Raw genomic sequence first — 19106 nt, 5'->3', positions numbered from 1 at the left:
CTTTTTCTTGAGTTATCTTTCTTGTTTCGTTGTCAATATTTATCTTCTCTATTGTATTTTCACTATAGCTTTACTCTTGTATTTCGCGAATGTGTTTTTGAAAACGTTGCTCTTGAGCCTAGAGTCAATCAGAAACAACCTCGCTACCTCACACGAGATAGGGGTAAGCCTAGAGTCAATCAGAAACAACCTCGCTACCTCACACGAGATAGGGGTAAGCCTAGAGTCAATCAGAAACAACCTCGCTACCTCACACAAGATAGGGGAAGGTCTGCAATCCCACCTGTCTCAGGCCCCACTTGTGAAATCACACTAGGTATATTGTTATCGTCGTCATCGTATCTGTCACTTACTCCCCCCCCCCCCCCCCCCCCTCTCTCTCTCTCTCTCTAATGGCGTGCGCTAGAGGGAGTTAATTTCTACCAATTGGTACTGTGTAAATATTGTAATCCTTCTACCTTGTGAGTTGTGGACAAACCAAATTTTTTTACAGAAAACCTATCTTTGAGTGTGACTTGATTTTCTTGTCAAAATTATTGATTTAGTTCTTGATCTTGAACTGTATATGTAGAACGGAGTGGAACATACACTTTAAACAAAACCAATATCCAACATAACACCAAGAATTAGCATTTTTCCTCTAGATACCAGTTCCAACTATACTCACGAAGACAATTAGAAGCAACTCAAAAGAGAGGCTTCTTAGACCAATATTTTCTGGCATGTGATTCAAAGGAAATGTTCAGTATGTTGACCTAAGTTTACCACTTCCAACAATGTAAAAGACAAACTATCACAACCATAGAATACATTCTATAGGAAAAAAAATCTTCGAGGTTCTAAGATTTTGCACAGCACACTTTCAGCTAGCACTAAGCTTAGCCGTTGCTGGCCGGTTAGAAAAGCAACATTTTCCACCTGCTAATAGAAGGATGGTACATTGAAATGGGCATCTGAGGTTGACAAGCCCTTCTGGTACATAAGCAGCAGCTGTGATTAAACAAGCTCACCAATATTATCAACTTAAAAGCTAGTTAGATCCTCGTTTAGCACATTCTTCAGCTCGTGTTAGTGCATCAGTTATAACATCTATTGTCCAATCCTTGACATCTTCCTGCATATAAGCAATCAAACAAAGCAGCATAGTCATTCAACATTTTGTCACGCAGCTGAACCAGAAGAATATTGAGGGAAATAATTAGAGGTGTCCGAAGAAGACCAGAATAAATGGTAATTACCACTTTATAAGGTAACATAAGACGTGAAGACAAGGATGCTCTTGCATGATCTCAAGAACAAGTTTCCAAATACATACTAAAAGAACTGCACTAGTCCTAACCCAACAGAATCCTGACGCCAAACCAAAGTAGACAAGTTCAATGAACATGTTATAGTCCCATTTTCTATAGGCTTCTTCCTCATGAAGAAGTTCAGCTGGAAAATGAAGGACTCGTTAGTTTACGTTTCTAGACTTCCACTACTTGGATAGACAATTTTTTTCAAACAACATTTGTAATATTTCATCAGGCGTATATAACTAAGAGTTCTGCATTGGCCCTCATAACTTACTATGGTCTTTATAGCTTGTTAACTTAATTCATCATTTTCACTATTTCTGGCCTAAATTTAACCAGAAGAAAACAAAAGGTACAAGCAGGCAAAGCTAAGCTAGCAAACAGTTAATAAAGTTGCCACACAATGCCTCTTATGCAACACCTGCAATTTGCACCATTATTCACCCTTAATAGTTTTCTTCTTCGCACCTGCAATCCACTATGAATTCTGCTTGGGATGAGATAGATATATTAAGTGCTGGTGTGAGTTACGGGTGTGTGGCTATATGCCTGCAGGGTGAGATGGAAGGAAGATGTTGATTGGCTCGAAAATGGTTTGCTGCAGAGTTACAAGGGGAGAAAAAGGCTTTGCAATCCAGTATTACTATTCTTTATATCAAAACTATCCTCATACAGCTACTATGCCCCAGTCCCAAACAATTTGGGGTCGGTGATATGAATCCTCACTAACAACCAAAACTATCCTTAATACTTCTAGAAATTTATATTGAAACCAAATTAAAGGTGTAGATAATGTACCAAATAAAAGGGTCAAGAAGTTGTATTTTTAGCTTAGTGCTAGAGAGACACCTCCCTAACAGACTCCTATTATAATAGATATGATAGTCTGGCGAACCATATTAACAAGCAAATTCAAGATACACTTCAGCTATCGTTTTTTAGAGTTCTTCAAATCTATGAAGAACACCTCAACAATGAAAAACACCTTAGTAGAGGCAACATCCAAATACCAACAGTTCCCAGTTCCCATGGAGACCTAAATTAATAAGGCTATGAATAGGCTTAACAATAAATAAATAAAAATGAGCCCATGAAGAGGTTTCTAAACTATAGCAAGACTCAAGGATTTAGTTGAAATTTATCTGGATACCTTAGATCTATCTATGCAAAACACCATATGATAGCTCTATTACAATTAGCAAGAGACCTTACAAAAGCACTAACACAGTTTCAGATTTTGATCTTGCCAAAAATACCAATGTAAGTACAAATTCATAATAACAGTGACAGAGCTTCACCTCTAAATTCACTGATAAATGCAAACAACAAGGGCAACAGAAAGGCATAATGGGGTTTTGAGAAACGAGGACAGTGTATAGATGGGTTGGGGTTAAATAAAGCTAATACCTCTTCAGACAGGCACGAGGAAACATCTGGAGGAAGCAGGTCCACAATAAAAGAAGGATTTGGTGCAGGCATGAATCAATTGAAAATGTTTTGTCAATGACAACAATGGTAAGTCAAAAGTAACGTGTTTGCAGAAGGAGATGGAGGAGAAGTACTGACAGGATCCCGAAAGGTAGTGCAACTAACAAATGAAAGGTATGGGGTTTGTTGAAGACATTATAAGTAAATAGAAGTGTATTTTTCTCTAAATGTTCAAGCTTTTAGATAAGTTTGGTCACAAGTTTGGTCACACACTTTAACAATTAAGAGAGGCGTGACCAAAAAGTCCCAAGTCATTACCCAGGATCCACAAGTGAAGGACCAAGAGATGAAGTTAACATGATTACCTAGTGGTATAATAAAAGCTACGTGTGGACTACTTAAGTGGGGTACTGGAAAGAGCAACCATGATCATAAAAGTAAACCGCCTGACAGCCTGAATCACCAGATTTCATTTTCTTGAAACAACAACTTAGATAATAGGTCAGCAACTAATGAAAAGAAAAAAGAAATGGATCAAATTTGTTGTAAAATACCCAAAAAGTCATGGGAAAAGATTAGTTCTGACTGCCAGAAGATCGTCACTGTAGTTGCAGGAATAGTGGACAAAACACTCGTGCTCCTGGAATAATTGCTGAAGCAAAAATGCAGGTACTGCAGGAAAGGTCACCAAAAAGGCGTGTGGTGTTGCCGGAAAGGTTACTGGAAAGATGCACGGCACCACCAAAAAAGCCACTGCAAAGATGTGCGGTGTCGCTGAAAGGGTTTCCCGATAGATGCTCAATGCTACATAACAATAACTGTTATTACTATATTAGGCACATCACCATAAAACAGGGACGGTAAGTAAGAGTGGCGCCAGTTGGAACGAAGGATATTTATCGTAAAAGATTCTAATACCATGTGAGAAACTGAGAGGAGAGGAAAGATGCACAAATTACTTCACGATAAAAATTAGAATACAGACTTATTTAGGTGAAAAACAAACAACATCTTGTATCTAACCCATGTGGAATACTAGTGTATCACTAGTATAAAAACTAAACTAGCTATCTAACACCTTCATTTTGCACTAAGAATGGCGTGTAGTTCTAGGCCAACAGGCAACCAATGTGACCATAATGATACATCTCTAGACACTACAGCACCATTATGGTATTATTATGAATATGATATACCACTAGAGATCACATTCTTACTAGTAGACTGACACACTTAGTTTGTTCCCCATAGGAAGCTTTCTGACACACTTAGTTTGTTCCCTAGAATATTAGCAGGAAAAATACCTACCACTAGATGAATGAAAACTTAAATAAGTAATGCATTTACCATCTTCAAAGGCTCCCCTGTCCTTAGCCTTGCATTTGGACGAGCTAGTTTAGATTCAAACGGGGTTCTTGGTCGCACATCCTGAACTGATTCCCATTCCTCGCGGGTAAGCATCCTAACTGTCCCTTGACCAGCAGGCGCATTCTTTATTTTTCGCTCGATCATTTCTTGGGACTTCGAGTCATCATACTGCATGCAGACACAACTGTAGCTTATAAGCTACTCAGCTAATTTAGATTGTACAAACATACAAGCAAGTTTACTACGCCAAAGAATTGAAAATTTCTTAGCACTTACCGCAAGCCCCACACATCTCTACCTGTAGAGGAAAATTTAAAAAGTACCCATGATGGCGACTTTGAGGTTTGTGAATTCAGTCAACTAAATTCCATCAAACTCCTCAATATCAACAAGATTCGACTTAAAGTAGTTGTAATTAAGGTTCCGTTTCTTTGGTACATTACAGTACTAAAGTAGTTTTCCTGTTAGATCGTAAATATCAATGAAACGATCTCAAGTTATTTCACACATTACTCCAACTATACAATACAATACAATACAATACAATACAATACGATACGTTATGTAACAATCATCCAAACAAGGTGTAATATACATACCATCATGAGGAGCTTTGCGAAAAGTGCGGTGCCAACGACAGTGAGTATCATGGGCATAGTAGCAGTATCAAGAAATGATCTTGAATCAGGTACCTGTACAAATAACTGATTTTTCCTAGGGTCTTTTCGTTTCTTCTTCTCCTTTAATTCACCTACCTTTTTCTTCAACGTCACACTAGGCCCATCACGACTAGACAACGTGTGATTTTGTCTACAAAATTCGCCCAATTTTCTTCGAACACACAGCATTGTTTACCAAGAAATTGAATACATTATCATCTGCCACAATTACGTAGATAATGAGGGGTTTAGGGTTTCTGATGAATATGTTAAATCAAATCAATTTACTAAAGTATTGGTAGACTTTCTTCTACACTAATTGAACAGGAAGGGACTGATTTACAAGAGTAACTGGAATAGTGATCGTCATTTTTCCATGGAGAAAATGACAAATATGGTCCCTTATCTTTGGTGGCAGGTCCAAAATAGCCCCTGAGTATCACCTAAGCAGTTTTAGTCTTTTAAGTTAAAAGTAAGCAACTTTTGCTACGCCGGATGTTGATCCAACCCCGGTTATTAAAATAAACCGGAACTGTGAAAATGGGAAGTATTTATTGGGAACTCATTCTAGAGTCTAGTGTAACTTTTGAGGTGCATTTTTTGTCTAATTTTTGTGGTATGGTGCATTTTTTTATGTTTGTTCCCCGAATTTAGGTAATCAATTAAATTTATGAATGAGGTATAGGATATGTGGTTGAACTTTGATCTATTTGATTGAAAAAAGATATATAAGGATATACTATGAAGGAGCGAATAATAATTGGTGATTTACTCTAAATATATGTATCTAATAATATATGAGTATTGTTTAATTAAACAAAGCTAAAGAATAACAACTGAATCCGGACCAAAGTCAGAGAATGAGAGAGATTTTATATATTTTGCTATTACAATATTCTAGAACTCAAGAAGTCAACCCTTAAAAGTAGGGTAATGACCCCTATTTATAGTTTTGCCTTATGAGCCTCTTACAACCTAAAGCCCTTTTGAATAAAGTAAAACCCTAAAAAGGATAAGATTGGTTCGTACGGTCTGACACCCGTACGATTGGCAGTACAATGTGGCAGAACGGTATTGACGCGTGGCAATTGTGTAACGGATCACCCGGACCAACGGCCACGATCAAACGGACCAACGACCGCGATCAAACGGACCAACGGCCACGATCAACCGAGCCAACGATCACGATCAACTCGGCTATGGATAAACCGGACCAAAAGATGTCTTTCGCTTTCTTCGGATCAAGCACTCCTCCGGTCCCAAAGAAAGTCTTCATGCTCGGTCTCCGGTCTCACCGGTCTAGCATATATTCAATTTTTACCGTATACAGATAGTCCTCACACTTTCCGGACCGTAGTTTTATCGGAGTAACAGGAAGTGGATGAATCAAGAAACCGGTGGCTCCATTTATCCGTTGTTATCTTTTCATGTCCCTCGGTCATCGGCCACGTGTCTCATCCCGGATGGTCAGCACTGACAACCGCCGTCACGCACGTCTTTTCAAGTCACTTCTTATTAATTATAGGACACGTGGCACTCCCCGGTTGGTTGGGATCTGTAACCGCCTCGATCCATGTCTATATAACGTCTTCCACTGCTTCATTTTTTCAGTTTACGATCCATTTCATTCTCCATTTTCAGTTCTTGACTTCACCTTTCCATTTCATTTCTTCACTTCTTCCTTTTACTTCTCTTCATTTCATCATCTTTCAACTCATATTTCTTGTTGATTCATTGCTTATATTACGATAACGGAAACAACTCTGCCAACTTCTTCACTAGCTGTTTTTGTAGAGTGTGTTGATGCTGCTTCTTTTTACTCTTTTGCCATTTCGAATTCTTTCTTGACTGTTTTCTCCCTCCTATTTTTTAACTTCTTTTTCGAATTCACCCAATCTCCTTTTCCATATTTTCAAATGTCTGCTAACACCGAAACCACCTCCCATGATGTTCCCTCGGTTTCTTCTCAAGGAACCGAACCAGCTTCTCAACCCAAGGAGAAGGTCACCTTCGAACCCACTGCTTTGGACATTGTACCGTCCAAACTTAACTACAACAAAGATTTCGAGGTCGAGAAACCTTCTCTGGTTTCCGATAGAGGATTTGATGTAAGGCGGTACCCCTCGTCCATTACTGAGGACAAACTCGATTTAGTCCGGGCCGATTGCGGATGGGATAACCATCCGGTTCAAGTTTTCGCCCCCGGACCAGATGAGTCAGTCACCGACCATCGGGAGGGCTTCTTGTACATTTATATTTATCCCTTCACCCTCAGGCTTGACCCCCCGATCAATCCGGTCATTTTAGATATGTGCCGGACTTACAACGTTACCCTGGCCCAGATTGGTCCGATTGTTTGGTAATACTTTGCTTCTATTGGTATTCATGACATTTTTCTACCTCTCCTTTGTGTAACATCTTTGGCTTTCAGGTTTGCCCAAGGGCTCGGTGGACCCGAGACCAGAATCAGTAGTTGAACCCGCTACGTTGGCACCCGAGTTCGACTCAGCGGGTACATCTCGTATCCTTGTTGCCGCCAACAAGAGAAAAAGCCCTCGGACAAAGCGCAGAAACCGAAGAAGAGGGCGAGGAGCGTCGTTAGGACTTTAAGGGATGAAACAGAGCCCGAGCTCCTCGTTCGGAGGATCGGTGTGGCCCCTTCCGTGGCTTCCATTTCGGATGAGGGTATCACAGCTTCATCACTTCCTTCAGCCGGGGAAGGACCTTCAGCTCCGGCATCACACACAGGTGGGGAAGAAATTTATTATCCGACTCCTCTAAGGTCGATTGAATTCGTTGATATTCCAGGTGATGCTTCTTCTAAAGAAACCCCCATGTAAAGGACAAGAAGATCCGGGAAGGCACCTGCCACCGAAGCCGGTCAAAGAACTGAGCCGGTCCCCGAGACCGAAGTTCCAACGGCTGTTGGCCCGCTGCCCGACTATGAGACTGCTACAACTTCGGAGATCCCTACCTTTGTTGAAGTTGCTGAGGCCGCTCCGAGTTCTCCAACTCCGGCTTCAAGGTCGGATGAGTTTGATGACATGTTCTCGGACACTCCTCCTGCTACCGGCGAAGCTGCTGGCTTCGGACATCTCCCAATCCCTCGAGCCACGAGGGCGGCTAGCCGGACCACCGAGACTAGAGCTAGGGATATCCTGGTGCGTGTCTTCCCGGCCCCAAGCGCAGAACCCAGGAGGACCAGATCGGCCGTAATCACCATTCCCGATGATTGTAGCTTTTTGTCTCACCCGGTGGGGGTAGCAAGCTACCTGAGGCCGCTCGTCTCGGACAAACGGAAGATGAATGGAGTCCCCTGGCAGTGTCTCATTAACGAGGGCATGCACGCGGGAAATCAAGTAAGTTTATCAGCCATCCTTTGCATAATTCATTGAGAATTTTAGTTTCTCGTTTATCCGAGTTTTAACTTGCTTCTTTTACAGAATGTGGTGCTTGTTAACTGTCACGACCCAGCCCCGTGGGCCGCGACTGGTGCCCTATTTGGACACCCAAACAGACTTACGTACCAGATCGACATATCAAAGATTTATTCAAACTTACCATACGTTAGTTTAAACAGATACTGAAAACAAATATCATCTTAAGCGGTCGCCCGTACAGAAACGTCATATCAAATCCGGTAGGCTGGCGGAATACACATCGCCCAGATATACAAACATATGGGCCGTTTTGGCCATAATAGCAAACGGGGCCGCATTAAGACGCAAATCATTATCACAAACGAACAAACATGACCCCTGACCCACATATATGACTACAGGCCTCTGTTGACACCCAATTTTGTCCCGCCTCTCCTCCGAAATACCTATTTTTTTTGCGTTTCTAATATTTTTGGAAAAAATAAAATATATATATTATGTTTACTATAATTATTAGCCTCTTATCAATACCGCTATTGCATTATTCTATTAATTATTCTTATTACTATTACCGCATTTTATTATTATTATTAGTATTATTATTATTATTATTATTATTATTATTATTATCATTATTATTATTTATTACTATTATTATAATTCATAATTTTTTATCATTTCGGCATTTTACCAGCTTACGCGCACGCATCGCATTTATCTTTGTATAATTAAATTAAAAAAAAAAGTATTTATTTTACTGCGGATTTTCGAAGAAAATAATATATATTATTACACGGCTATTATAACACAATATGATCTTATTACCCGAGTCTAATAATCACACATTTTTTGGTATTAAGCAATATTTTGTCACCCTCGGTATATCATTAATTGAAATGGGTCTCTTTATCCAAATTTAGAAGCCAAACTATTTCTTGCACTCAGTCCGTATTTTGATTTATCGGATCCCAAATCAAAGCCCAATCAACTCATAAATATTTCCTGACTAGCCCATATTTTGATCTCAATTTTTTGGAATAGTCCGTGTTTTAATTCGCTAGCTCATTCTTTTAATACCCGGTCCAAAAATTGACCTGGTCCATTTTATGGACCGGGTCCAGCCCATTTTCGTTCAGGATAAGGAAAACCCTTTAGGGTTTCCTTATCATTTTTCGCCCCTCCGCCGTCTCTCTCTTCCCCTCTCTCACTCTCTCTTCCGCCTCCCCACCTTCCCGTCGATTCTCTCCACCTACCCATCGTCACCTTCACATCTCCACCTCCCCATCGTCACCTTCACACCTCCATCTCCTCCATCACTCCGACGCCCCATACCCCACGTTACCTCACCTACACCCATACCTCCATCTTCACCACGTGATCATCATCATCTCCACTCGCTTCTGACACCCCACCTTCTCCTGCTCCCCACGCACCTCTGCCATCCCCATTTCCCCTGCTCCCCACGCGTAATTCCTTCATTTTTTTAACACAATACAAAGAAAACGATAAAAGGGAGGATTTTGGGAGAGAAGGGGGACCCCCCCCCCCCCAGAATCTGATGTTCCCTTTTGATTGTTGAAAACCCTCCAAGAACAGAGAATTTTTTTTTGGTATCGAGAAAACCCCCAAAAGAACGAAATCTTTGATTCAGAAAGTTTCCTCAATAACTGATTTTCGGTTCAAGGAATCCCTTGCAAAGTAATTTCTTTTAGCTGTCACAATATCACGAAAACATCGAATCAAAAAATACTCAAATAATTTTTTTCGTCTACTCTGCGTTTGTCGCGAATTCGAGTCTCGCGATATCGAATTTGAAGTGTTCGAGCGTGAATCGAAGGCCCCGTACTCACTTCGCTGCCTCCGAAAAAGGTGAACTTCATTCCTTTTCCTCATTTTTCAGTTTATATGTAGTGTGTTTATATGCTTAGTTTGCTATTTAGTTTAATTGTCATTATGATATACTTAAATGTTTCTACGATGTAGCGTGCTGTTTCATTTGGTTATTTGCCGTTAGTTTGTCTTCATTATGTTTACTCGTCCAGTTTTGTGCTAGATATAAGAGTTATACCATGCGAGGTTTAATTTGCCTTAATAGGGTCAGGTGTGCTAGTTTAGTTGGTCGTTAAGCATGCTGATTATAGTTAGATGAACAAAGCTCTCCTACCTTATTTAATAATGTAAATCTGTTTGGTGTGCCTAGATTAGCTTAAATCTAGCAGGTCTTATATGATTATTTCATTCGGTTAAGCATGATTATGCGTCAGTTAGTCTAGTTTTTCTTCATTTAGAAGGTTTATGTGGGTCTGCTTAGTATGCTTACCTGATAACTGGGATGAATTGTGCTCCAATCAAACATGTTCATGTTGGTTTTTGTTGCTTTAAAAGAAGAGATGATGTGGCTGTTCTGAAGTGTTTTCTCCTTTTTCATACTCTAATATTTTGTCCCATTGATTAGAATTCTTAGATGAATCTAGGTTAATATAAGTTGGTAAAGAATGGGTCATTGGTTGTTCCCATTTCAGAGCAACACAAAATGCTGATGGTTGAGCTTGGAACTGAAAATGCTCATCTCTAAGTATAGAATGTTGATATGAACCAATGTAGACTAATTTTGTTTAAGAAAGATTGAGGAAAGGAATTTCAACTCTGAGTCATGTATCGAACTGTTTCTACTATATGACTATAACTCACTTTCTGTTAAGAAGTAAGGGTTCAGCCCCTGTTAGAACTTTGCGTTTATAACTTAACTACATGAATGTTCTCTTGCCCTACTCTATTGTTCAGATTATTTGAAATTATTAACTTATTAACCCTTCTTCTGTCGATAGTTTATTATCCTGTGAGCATTTGGTCTACAATGAATAAATGCATCATTGCCTGTGTTAGCCGTAAAAAATAGTAAATGTGTTTAGGAGTCTTAAGGGGGTTGTGCTATGCTCCATTTTATTTAAATTGATCTAAGCTCATCTGGGAACTTAAGGGCTGGTATGTCTAATGGTATACTTGACTGATGTTGTGTGCCCCTATTTGCCATTATATGATTCATGAATATATTTGCATGCTGTAAACCTCTGTTCGCTGTTTTGTTGTGCATAATCTTTCCATTAAGAGCACTTTGTAACTGGTTTTTGTACGTGACTATATGTTTCAATACATTTATACAGGAGGTATACTTTAAATATACACAGTATATATATAGTCTACTGATTTATTTTGAGTTTATACTTTACATGTTAACATTATTCATTGATCATGTACTGATTATTTTCCTTCTCTTTCATTTTATGCATGACCTTCACATACGAGTCCGAGGACTCGTCTTCCGCATTCAATGTTGGGCTAAAGCCCAACGAAACTCTCTTATCGAGTCAGCCCCATCAGTTTGCAAGAAATGATATTGGGCTAAGGCCCATGCGATAGCAACAGTCCACAGCAGAGGAAACAAATATTGGGCTGTTGGCCCAGGCAAACAGCTATCAATCCGAAAATGGGCTGAGCCCATTTAATTCTTTCCCCTTCTATTTTATTTTGAGCATTTAAGTTGTGTTGTATGACTAACACTTTTGTTTGTTAATTTAGATAAACTTTAGCAAAATTAGTGGGTTTTAATTTAATAATGGGTAGTTAATTTAAGGAAAAACCAATTAATGCCATAAGGTTCATTGTTATTGATTTTCAAAAGCATGTCTTTATAACATAAAAAATGTATATTCTATATCCGTTCTTGCTCTATAATTCACCCTGCAAACAACTTTCTAGAACTCACGTTGTAATGCGATATATTTTCAGATATATATAAATGCAAATTCAAGTATATTTTATGAACATATTTTCAAGAATTATTGCATAATTTAGTTAAACAGAGTTAATGAAAGAGAAGAAAACTCACTTTTACATTCTGTTATAAAAATAAGTCTAGATTTTTCTATATTGCCATATTCATGTAACCTAATCAAAAATTCAAATTTGTTAAGCCCTTTCTCAAAAACTATCACATTGTACGCAAACTATTACATTTTTATACAAATCTTATGTTAAACAGCATTTTAGTTAAAAGTTTAGTCATATTTATAAGTCTTCTTTAGATGGCATTTTTATCTTAACAACGCTTGTAAGTTTTATTTCATGAAATTATCACATTTCCTAAATCTTACTAAATACTATCTTTCATTTAAGGCTTCATCCATATTTTCAAGTCTCATTTAATTTTTTTTTTTAGAATCTTCTTTGTACGTTATTATGTTTTTCTATGAGTATTATTTTAAACAACACTATTATACTTTCGTCTAAACCTTAACAAACATTCATAAATCATATTTTCAAAAAATGGCATTTAAAGTCTCTTTTATACAAATTATTATATTTTCTGTAAATCTTATTTTAACTAACATTATTTTCTTTTAAAAAACTTTAGCAATATTTTAAAATTATTTTCTAAATTTTAAGCATTATATTTAACTTTAATTAATTAACCTAAGTTTGGCCGGACAACCGTAGTTAGCGGATTCTAAAGGATGCCTAACCCCTTCCCTTTAGAATAATATAGAGCCCTTACCTAGAATCACACTGGTTAAACAGACTATTAATTGAGGTTTAGTTCTAACTTTGCCTTAGTTAACCTGTGGGTGTCCTAATTCACCGGTAAATTAATTAGGTGGCGACTCCTCAAATAAAATAAACAGGAATCACCAATACGTCATACCTCCTAAATCAACCCGGTTAAAAAGGGGTGTGACAGCCTCTACAAACCAGAACAGAAACACATGACGGGACAGGGCCCCGCCGTACCCAAATAGCCATATATATATATATACAGAACATGTATAACAGAAGATATGTACCAAAATATGAGCTCCAGATCAAAAGGAGTACTCCAAATAGCAGAATAAGTACCCTAAACTGACGGGTCACCTGAACGAACGTCTGTACCTACGGGCATGAAACGCAGCCCCCGAAGAAAAGGGGTCAGTACGAAATATGTACTGAGTATGCAAAGCATGAAGTACAGTAATCCAAATCATAACTGATGAGAGAAGTACAGAATTAATATATCAAAACCTGTGCCGAAAATATATATATAATGCAGGTAAAAATCATGCATAGGGCTCAAGAACGTGGTCGCCACTCCGACGCTGGCGCCACAACACATCATACTCCGGAAGGTTTCAAATCTCCGTACAATCTCTGAACATATCATATCATCAGAACATATCATATGCCATATCACATCATAACGCCGTATATAAGCGGTACCAGGCCCTATGGCGAGGTCTCGGGAACCGTAACACATCATACTGCCGAATGTAACATAGTGCGCACGATCACAAAACCGGCCCGGGAACCGGCGAACGATATCATAGTAGTAGGCACGAGCGGAGTAGTGAGGAAACCATATGCATATAAATACATAAACAAATTTCAAAACTCAATGGACAATTATATTACGACATCCGAAGGCTCAGAAATCAGTTTCGGGTCAATCGGAGTTAGTGTGCGAAAGTTACAACTTTTGAAGTACAAAACTTTCTAAAAGCATTTCAGAAGCTCCTTTTGGAAATTTTAAGTAACAACCATATTAGGGAACTTTCAACTATCGCTAAGGAGCAAATCAAATGGGGTCTTAGAATCATATGTACATATCAAAATACATGTATCCAAAACTTTAGCCATATCGAATATTTTTCGGACATCATTATGGATCATATTCATATTAGGAAACTTGCGGATAACATTATGGATCAAATCAAATGGGGACTTTAAGACCATATTTTCATATCAAAGTATTCATCAAAGGCTTTAGTCTTCTCGTTTTTCTTTCGAACAACATTCGGAACATAACCAATAGAATCTTTAAACATCATAAAATATGTATCCAGCCATATGGAATAGCTTATGGAGGTCAAAGATGTTAGCCATCCTAGTGGCTCTAAGAATAGGATTTTCTTTAGGAGCATACTCATACGTTATTTATTCATTCCAAAAAGGTCATGCCAAAAGAAAGAAAGGTAGGCTTTACATACCTCGAACGCTCGCTAACCAAATTCCGATCGCTTGCTAAATAAATCCCGACTCAAGTCTCGGGCTCTCCAATATCTACAATAACATTATAAATTACCCAAACATTAATTACAAGTACTTAGAACTTCAATTCTAACTAGTACTTGTCTACAGAAATTTCGGCAGCACCTCCCCTGTAATTTCAACATCCCCGAGAATTTAACTCGGCCAAATTCATCAACAACCATACCAATAACATCAAAGACAACTTTAAAATGCATTCCAACACTAGTAACCTTTCTTTCTACATATTTCATCATTATTCAATTCAACTGCGCATTTTCAAGCCAATTTCAAGGTTCACATATTCATTATTCATTCAAGATCGACCAAATACAATTCAAGGTATTTCATACAATTCTACAAAATATTCCATAATCCCACTCTCACCATATTTCATTCGAAATCTCCACAAACGCGACAAAGTCGCAACGTCGCATTTTCTTCTTCCAATTCCATCAACAACAACAACAATTTGCACCTTAACAATTCCATTTCCATAATTACATAAGTCTACAATAAAATCACAAAATTTCCTACAACAACTTAACAACAAATTTTCATGCCAACTTGAACTAGTATTCTTCCATTTACATCACAAGGCCACCACAACACAATTAACATAATAATAAAATTTTGTCCATCCCTCTCCATCCACAACAATATTCGGCCACACACACACATACCCATAACACACAATTTTCATACTTTACATTCATTTCCATATACTACAACATATATATAAAATTCTTCCAAGATAAAAAGAGTAGAATCTTTACCTTTTTCTAATTTTTTCCGCTTGCTAAAAAAAGTACTTTCTTGCCTCAAAATTTATATCCCGTTGAAGAGGGTCTTGAGCTTAGTAGGAATACAAGAAAATTAAAATCTTTGGACTCAAGATTGATGGGCTAAGATTTTTTATTTTTTTTGTGTGTTGGCCGAATGGCCCTTCAATTGGGTGCTCTCAAGTTGTTGTTCTTGAAACTTCTTGAAATGAAGAGTTGTGGCCTTTTTTCCCTTTTTAATACATGGTCTAATTTTACTTGGGCTTGGGCCTTTTTCCATAGCCATGGCCGGCCACCCCTTTTTATTTGGGCCTCTTGTTTTTTTTTTCATCTCTTTTGAGCCCAATTAGTTATGGGTCTTATTTTGTAATTTCCGAAACTAATTTCCAAAATTCTCAATTTTGCTCTTGCCCTTCCTCCATATTTCCACATCAATATTTTTATGAACAACATATATAGATTAAATAAAATCAAAATATGGCCTTATTTCTTACAAGTCACAATTATTTCAAATTTCCCGAATATGCAAAAAATACGGGATATAACATTAACGAAGCCTTCGTCCGTGCCCAGCATGAGGTTGACGATCTCAAGGGCCAACTGGATGCCCAAGGTCGAGAAACGGAGAAGTTTTAGCACTTTTTATGGGTGAATGAGGATGAGCTGAACCGAGCAGTTACTCTTTCCAACCTCCAACCCGAGCTCGATGCGACGAAGGTCGAAAACCTTCGATTAAAGGATGAGCTGACCAAGATGGTCTAAAAGAACCGGCTTTTAGAAGCGGATAAAGTCGGCCTTAGCCGGGACAATGCTCGTTTTTCTTCAAGGCTTGGTGAGCTCGAAACCACCATCTCTCAACTCCGGGAGGAGCTGGATTCGGTCAAGTCCGATGCCACGAGCATGGCCGAAAGGCATCGGCTGCTCGAATCTGAGAGTGCCCAGTACAAAGAGCGGATGAGGGTGTTTGAGCGGAAGGCAGAGGACCGAGCCCGGATATGTGATGAGCTGAAAACCGAACTCAAGGGGACGGCCGAAGCTAATGACCTTCTCTAGGCCGAGCTCGAGTCGGCCACTCAAATCCAAAGGGTCCTCGAAGAAGATCGGGATGAACTGATGGCAAAATTAGCCCAGGCTGAGGCCGATTTGGCAGAAGCCCTTCGAAGCGTGGAGGCCACCGAGGCTCATACTACGATATCTGCGGAGTATGAACGGTGGAAGTCTCGGAGGATCACCCTTGAGCAAGCCGGGCATGGTTTTGCGGATCTTCCGGCCCTGATACTCGAAGCTAAAAGGGTCAAGGAAGAAGCTAAAAGAGCCCTCGATGCTGACTCCGATGACTCCGAGCGGACAGTGTCTGAACACTTCAGATCCAGCCATACCGGATAGACCTAGGCCTGTACTTAGCCTTTGTTTTTTGCTTTTGTAGGGGTTCCCGGTGTAAAAACCTTTGTATAAATGGAAGATGCATTTTTCTTTTTTTTATTCTTTTGTTGGATGTTTGTTATGACTTTTTCCCGAATTGTCAATCCGTTTTAAGGACATGTAGACTCAGAGTCATTATTTCGGACTGAGCCTAAACATCGGCTTTTCTCTTCGTCCGGTACGTTTTGTCCGGGAATTTGATGAAGTTTTTTGCCCGTGGGACTTATCCAATACTTTGTGAATTCAGACGTCTCCGAATCACGATAGGCATTTTTTAAGGCCGATATTTTTTACAGCCTTAGCAAAATTTGATGTAGCAGTCCCCATTCGAGGGAGTTTAAAGATTTTGGCTCGGTTCATTGTGACTTTGTTTCCTTTGTCGAATTTCGACCGTAGTGCCCGGAATAGGGTATATGAATGAAGCAATGCCGAAATACGGTGATAATCACCGGGGTAGGGTATTTTAACAAAAATATATCCGAAATATCGTAATCCGAATTTTCAATAAATTTTTGTATTGCAAGTATTTTGTACATACATGATATGAGAATTTGTTTCCTTCTGCTTTTGCTGTAGCAAATACTTAATGGACACGATTCATACTGATCGTTTGGTCCTTACATCGAAACCTAATGCAGAAGGTCCGGTCTTGGTTTTGCCGTAGCAAATATTGTGTGGACACGATTCATTCTGATTGTTTGGTCCTTACATCGAAACCTAATATAGAAGGTCCGGTTTTGATTTGTTGAGCTCATCCGTTTTCAACTAACCGGGGTATAATAGTTCCCTAGCGCTTATCCGAGCTGCAAGATCGAGTAAGCGCTATTAAGCCCCCACTCGTAGGCCGTGACCCCGAGTTTCCGGGCGTTTGTCCTTGTCTTTGTCAAGTAACACGTTGCACTTGTTGCCTCATTAAAAACCTTGTCGGAAAACCTATTTTGGGACAAAACCGTACTAAGGAAAAGAGTGCAACACGTGTTTTCAGACCTAGATTCTAGCTTTATCCGGTACTTCCTGCAAAAAAGAAAAAGGGTTAATAGTAAAACACGAGGTGTCCATACCTTAGCAATAGTATCTCTTCAAATGAGCCACATTCCAGTTATTGCGCAACCGTTGTCCGTCCATGGATTCCAGCTGATACGATCCTTTTCCCGTTATCTCGGTTATCTTGTACGGTCCTTCCCAGTTCGGACCTAGTTTTCCTTCGTTGGGATTCTTGGTGTTCAAGGTAACTTTCCGAAGCACCAAGTCCCCAACTTGGAAATGTCGAAAATTGGCTCTCCGAGTATAGTACCTTTCCATTCTCTGCTTCTGGGTTGCAATACGGACCAACACGTTTTCGCGAAGTTCATCTGTGAGATCGAGTTTTACGGCCATGGCCTCCTCGTTTGACTCCTCGGTAGTATACCTGAACCAGAGACTCGGTTCACCAACTTCTACGGGAATGAGGGCTTCGGCCCCGTAGACCAACGAGAAAGGTGTTTCCCCCGTGCTAGATTTCAATGTGGTTCTGTAAGCCCATAATACCTCCGGTAGTATTTCCCTCCAGTGATGCTGCGACGCTTCAAGTCTTTTCCTCAGATTTTGAATTATTTTTTTATTCGTGGATTCCGCCTGTCCGTTTGCACACAGGTGGTATGGAGTTGATACGATTTTCTTGATCTTTAACCCTTCGAGAAAATCATTGACTTTGCCGCCCACGAACTGAGGGCCATTATCACAAGTTATCTCGGCCGGGATGCCGAAACGACAAATGATGTGGTCCCATATGAAGTCAATGACCTCCTTCTCTTTAATTTTTTCGAAGGCCTGCGCTTCAACCCATTTGGAGAAATAGTCAGTCATAAACAGAATCAAACGGGCTTTACCTGGTGACCATGGCAGTGGACCAACGATGTTCATTCCCCACTTCATGAAAGGCCAAGGTGACACCACCGAATGCAGCAACTCCCCGGGTTGATGAATCATCGGGGCATGTCTTTGACACCCGTCGCGTTTCCGGACAAAATTCTTCGAATCTTCCTCCATCCGGTTCCAGTAATAACCGGCTCTGATAATCTTTCGGACCAGGGCTTCAGCACCGGAGTGGTTTCCGCAGGTCCCCTCGCGCACCTCTCTCATCACGTACTCCGTTTCTCCGGGACCCAAACACTTGGCCAGGGGTCTGAAGAAAGACCGTCGATACAATTGGCCGTCTACCAAGCAGAAACGCGCAACTTTTGTCCTTAGTGACCGTGATTCTTTTGGGTCACTCGGGAGCTTTCCGTCTCTCAAGTAGTCGACGTATTTGTTGCGCCAATCCCAAGTTAAATCCATTGAGTTTATTTCGGCATGTCCGTTTCTATTGCTGAATTCATCAAGTGCACCGTAGTCCCGGGGTTGATTTCTTCCCCTTCGACCGAAGATCCCAAATTGGCCAAAGCATCGGCTTCGCTGTTCTGCTCCCTCGGTACATGCTGCATGGTCCATTCTTTAAACCGGTGTAGTATCACTTGGATTTTTTCCAGATACCTTTGCATCCTTTCGTCCTTGACCTCGAAGACGCCATTCACCTGGTTAACGACCAAAAGATAATCGCACTTTTCCTCGATTATTTCGGCCCCCATACTCTGGGCTAATTCCAAACCTGCAATCATAGCCTCATACTCGGCTTCATTGTTAGTCAATTTAACAGTTCTAATGGATTGTCGAACGACATCCCCGGCCGGGCTT

General features: G+C 39.8%; 1 protein-coding gene across 2 annotated transcripts; it reads right to left on the bottom strand.

Annotated features, from left to right (window-relative positions):
• Positions 1-607: 607 nt before the first annotated feature.
• On the bottom strand, positions 608-5204 carry LOC132618187 (uncharacterized). Of its 2 annotated transcripts, XR_009574017.1 has the most exons (4): positions 4691-5204; positions 4071-4259; positions 3278-3527; positions 608-1114 (listed from the first exon to the last, which is right to left on the bottom strand). XR_009574017.1 is itself a non-coding variant. In XM_060333250.1 (3 exons), exons 1-3 carry the CDS (start codon positions 4937-4939, stop codon positions 1031-1033), a joined length of 522 nt encoding a protein of 173 aa, XP_060189233.1. In that variant the 5' UTR covers positions 4940-5193; the 3' UTR covers positions 608-1030. The 2 variants fall into 2 exon arrangements, 1 of the variants encoding a protein (XP_060189233.1); XM_060333250.1 differs by lacking the exon at positions 3278-3527 and having other exon boundaries at positions 4691-5193.
• Positions 5205-19106: the final 13902 nt, after the last annotated feature.

Source organism: Lycium barbarum, chromosome 11 (assembly GCF_019175385.1).
Source record: "Lycium barbarum isolate Lr01 chromosome 11, ASM1917538v2, whole genome shotgun sequence".
Classification (NCBI taxonomy): Eukaryota; Viridiplantae; Streptophyta; class Magnoliopsida; order Solanales; family Solanaceae; genus Lycium; species Lycium barbarum.
Note: the sequence above shows the minus strand (reverse complement) of the source record. Positions and strands in the feature narration are given on the sequence as shown.

Coding starts and splice junctions, on each gene's coding strand:
- LOC132618187 (XM_060333250.1), bottom strand. CDS start 4,939: ATGCTGTGTGTTCGAAGAAAATTGGGCGAATTTTGTAGACAAAATCAC. Junction 4,260..4,690: donor TCGCAAAGCTCCTCATGATG/GTATGTATATTA, acceptor GTCTGCATGCAG/TATGATGACTCGAAGTCCCA. Junction 1,115..4,070: donor CAGGGGAGCCTTTGAAGATG/GTAAATGCATTA, acceptor GCTTATATGCAG/GAAGATGTCAAGGATTGGAC.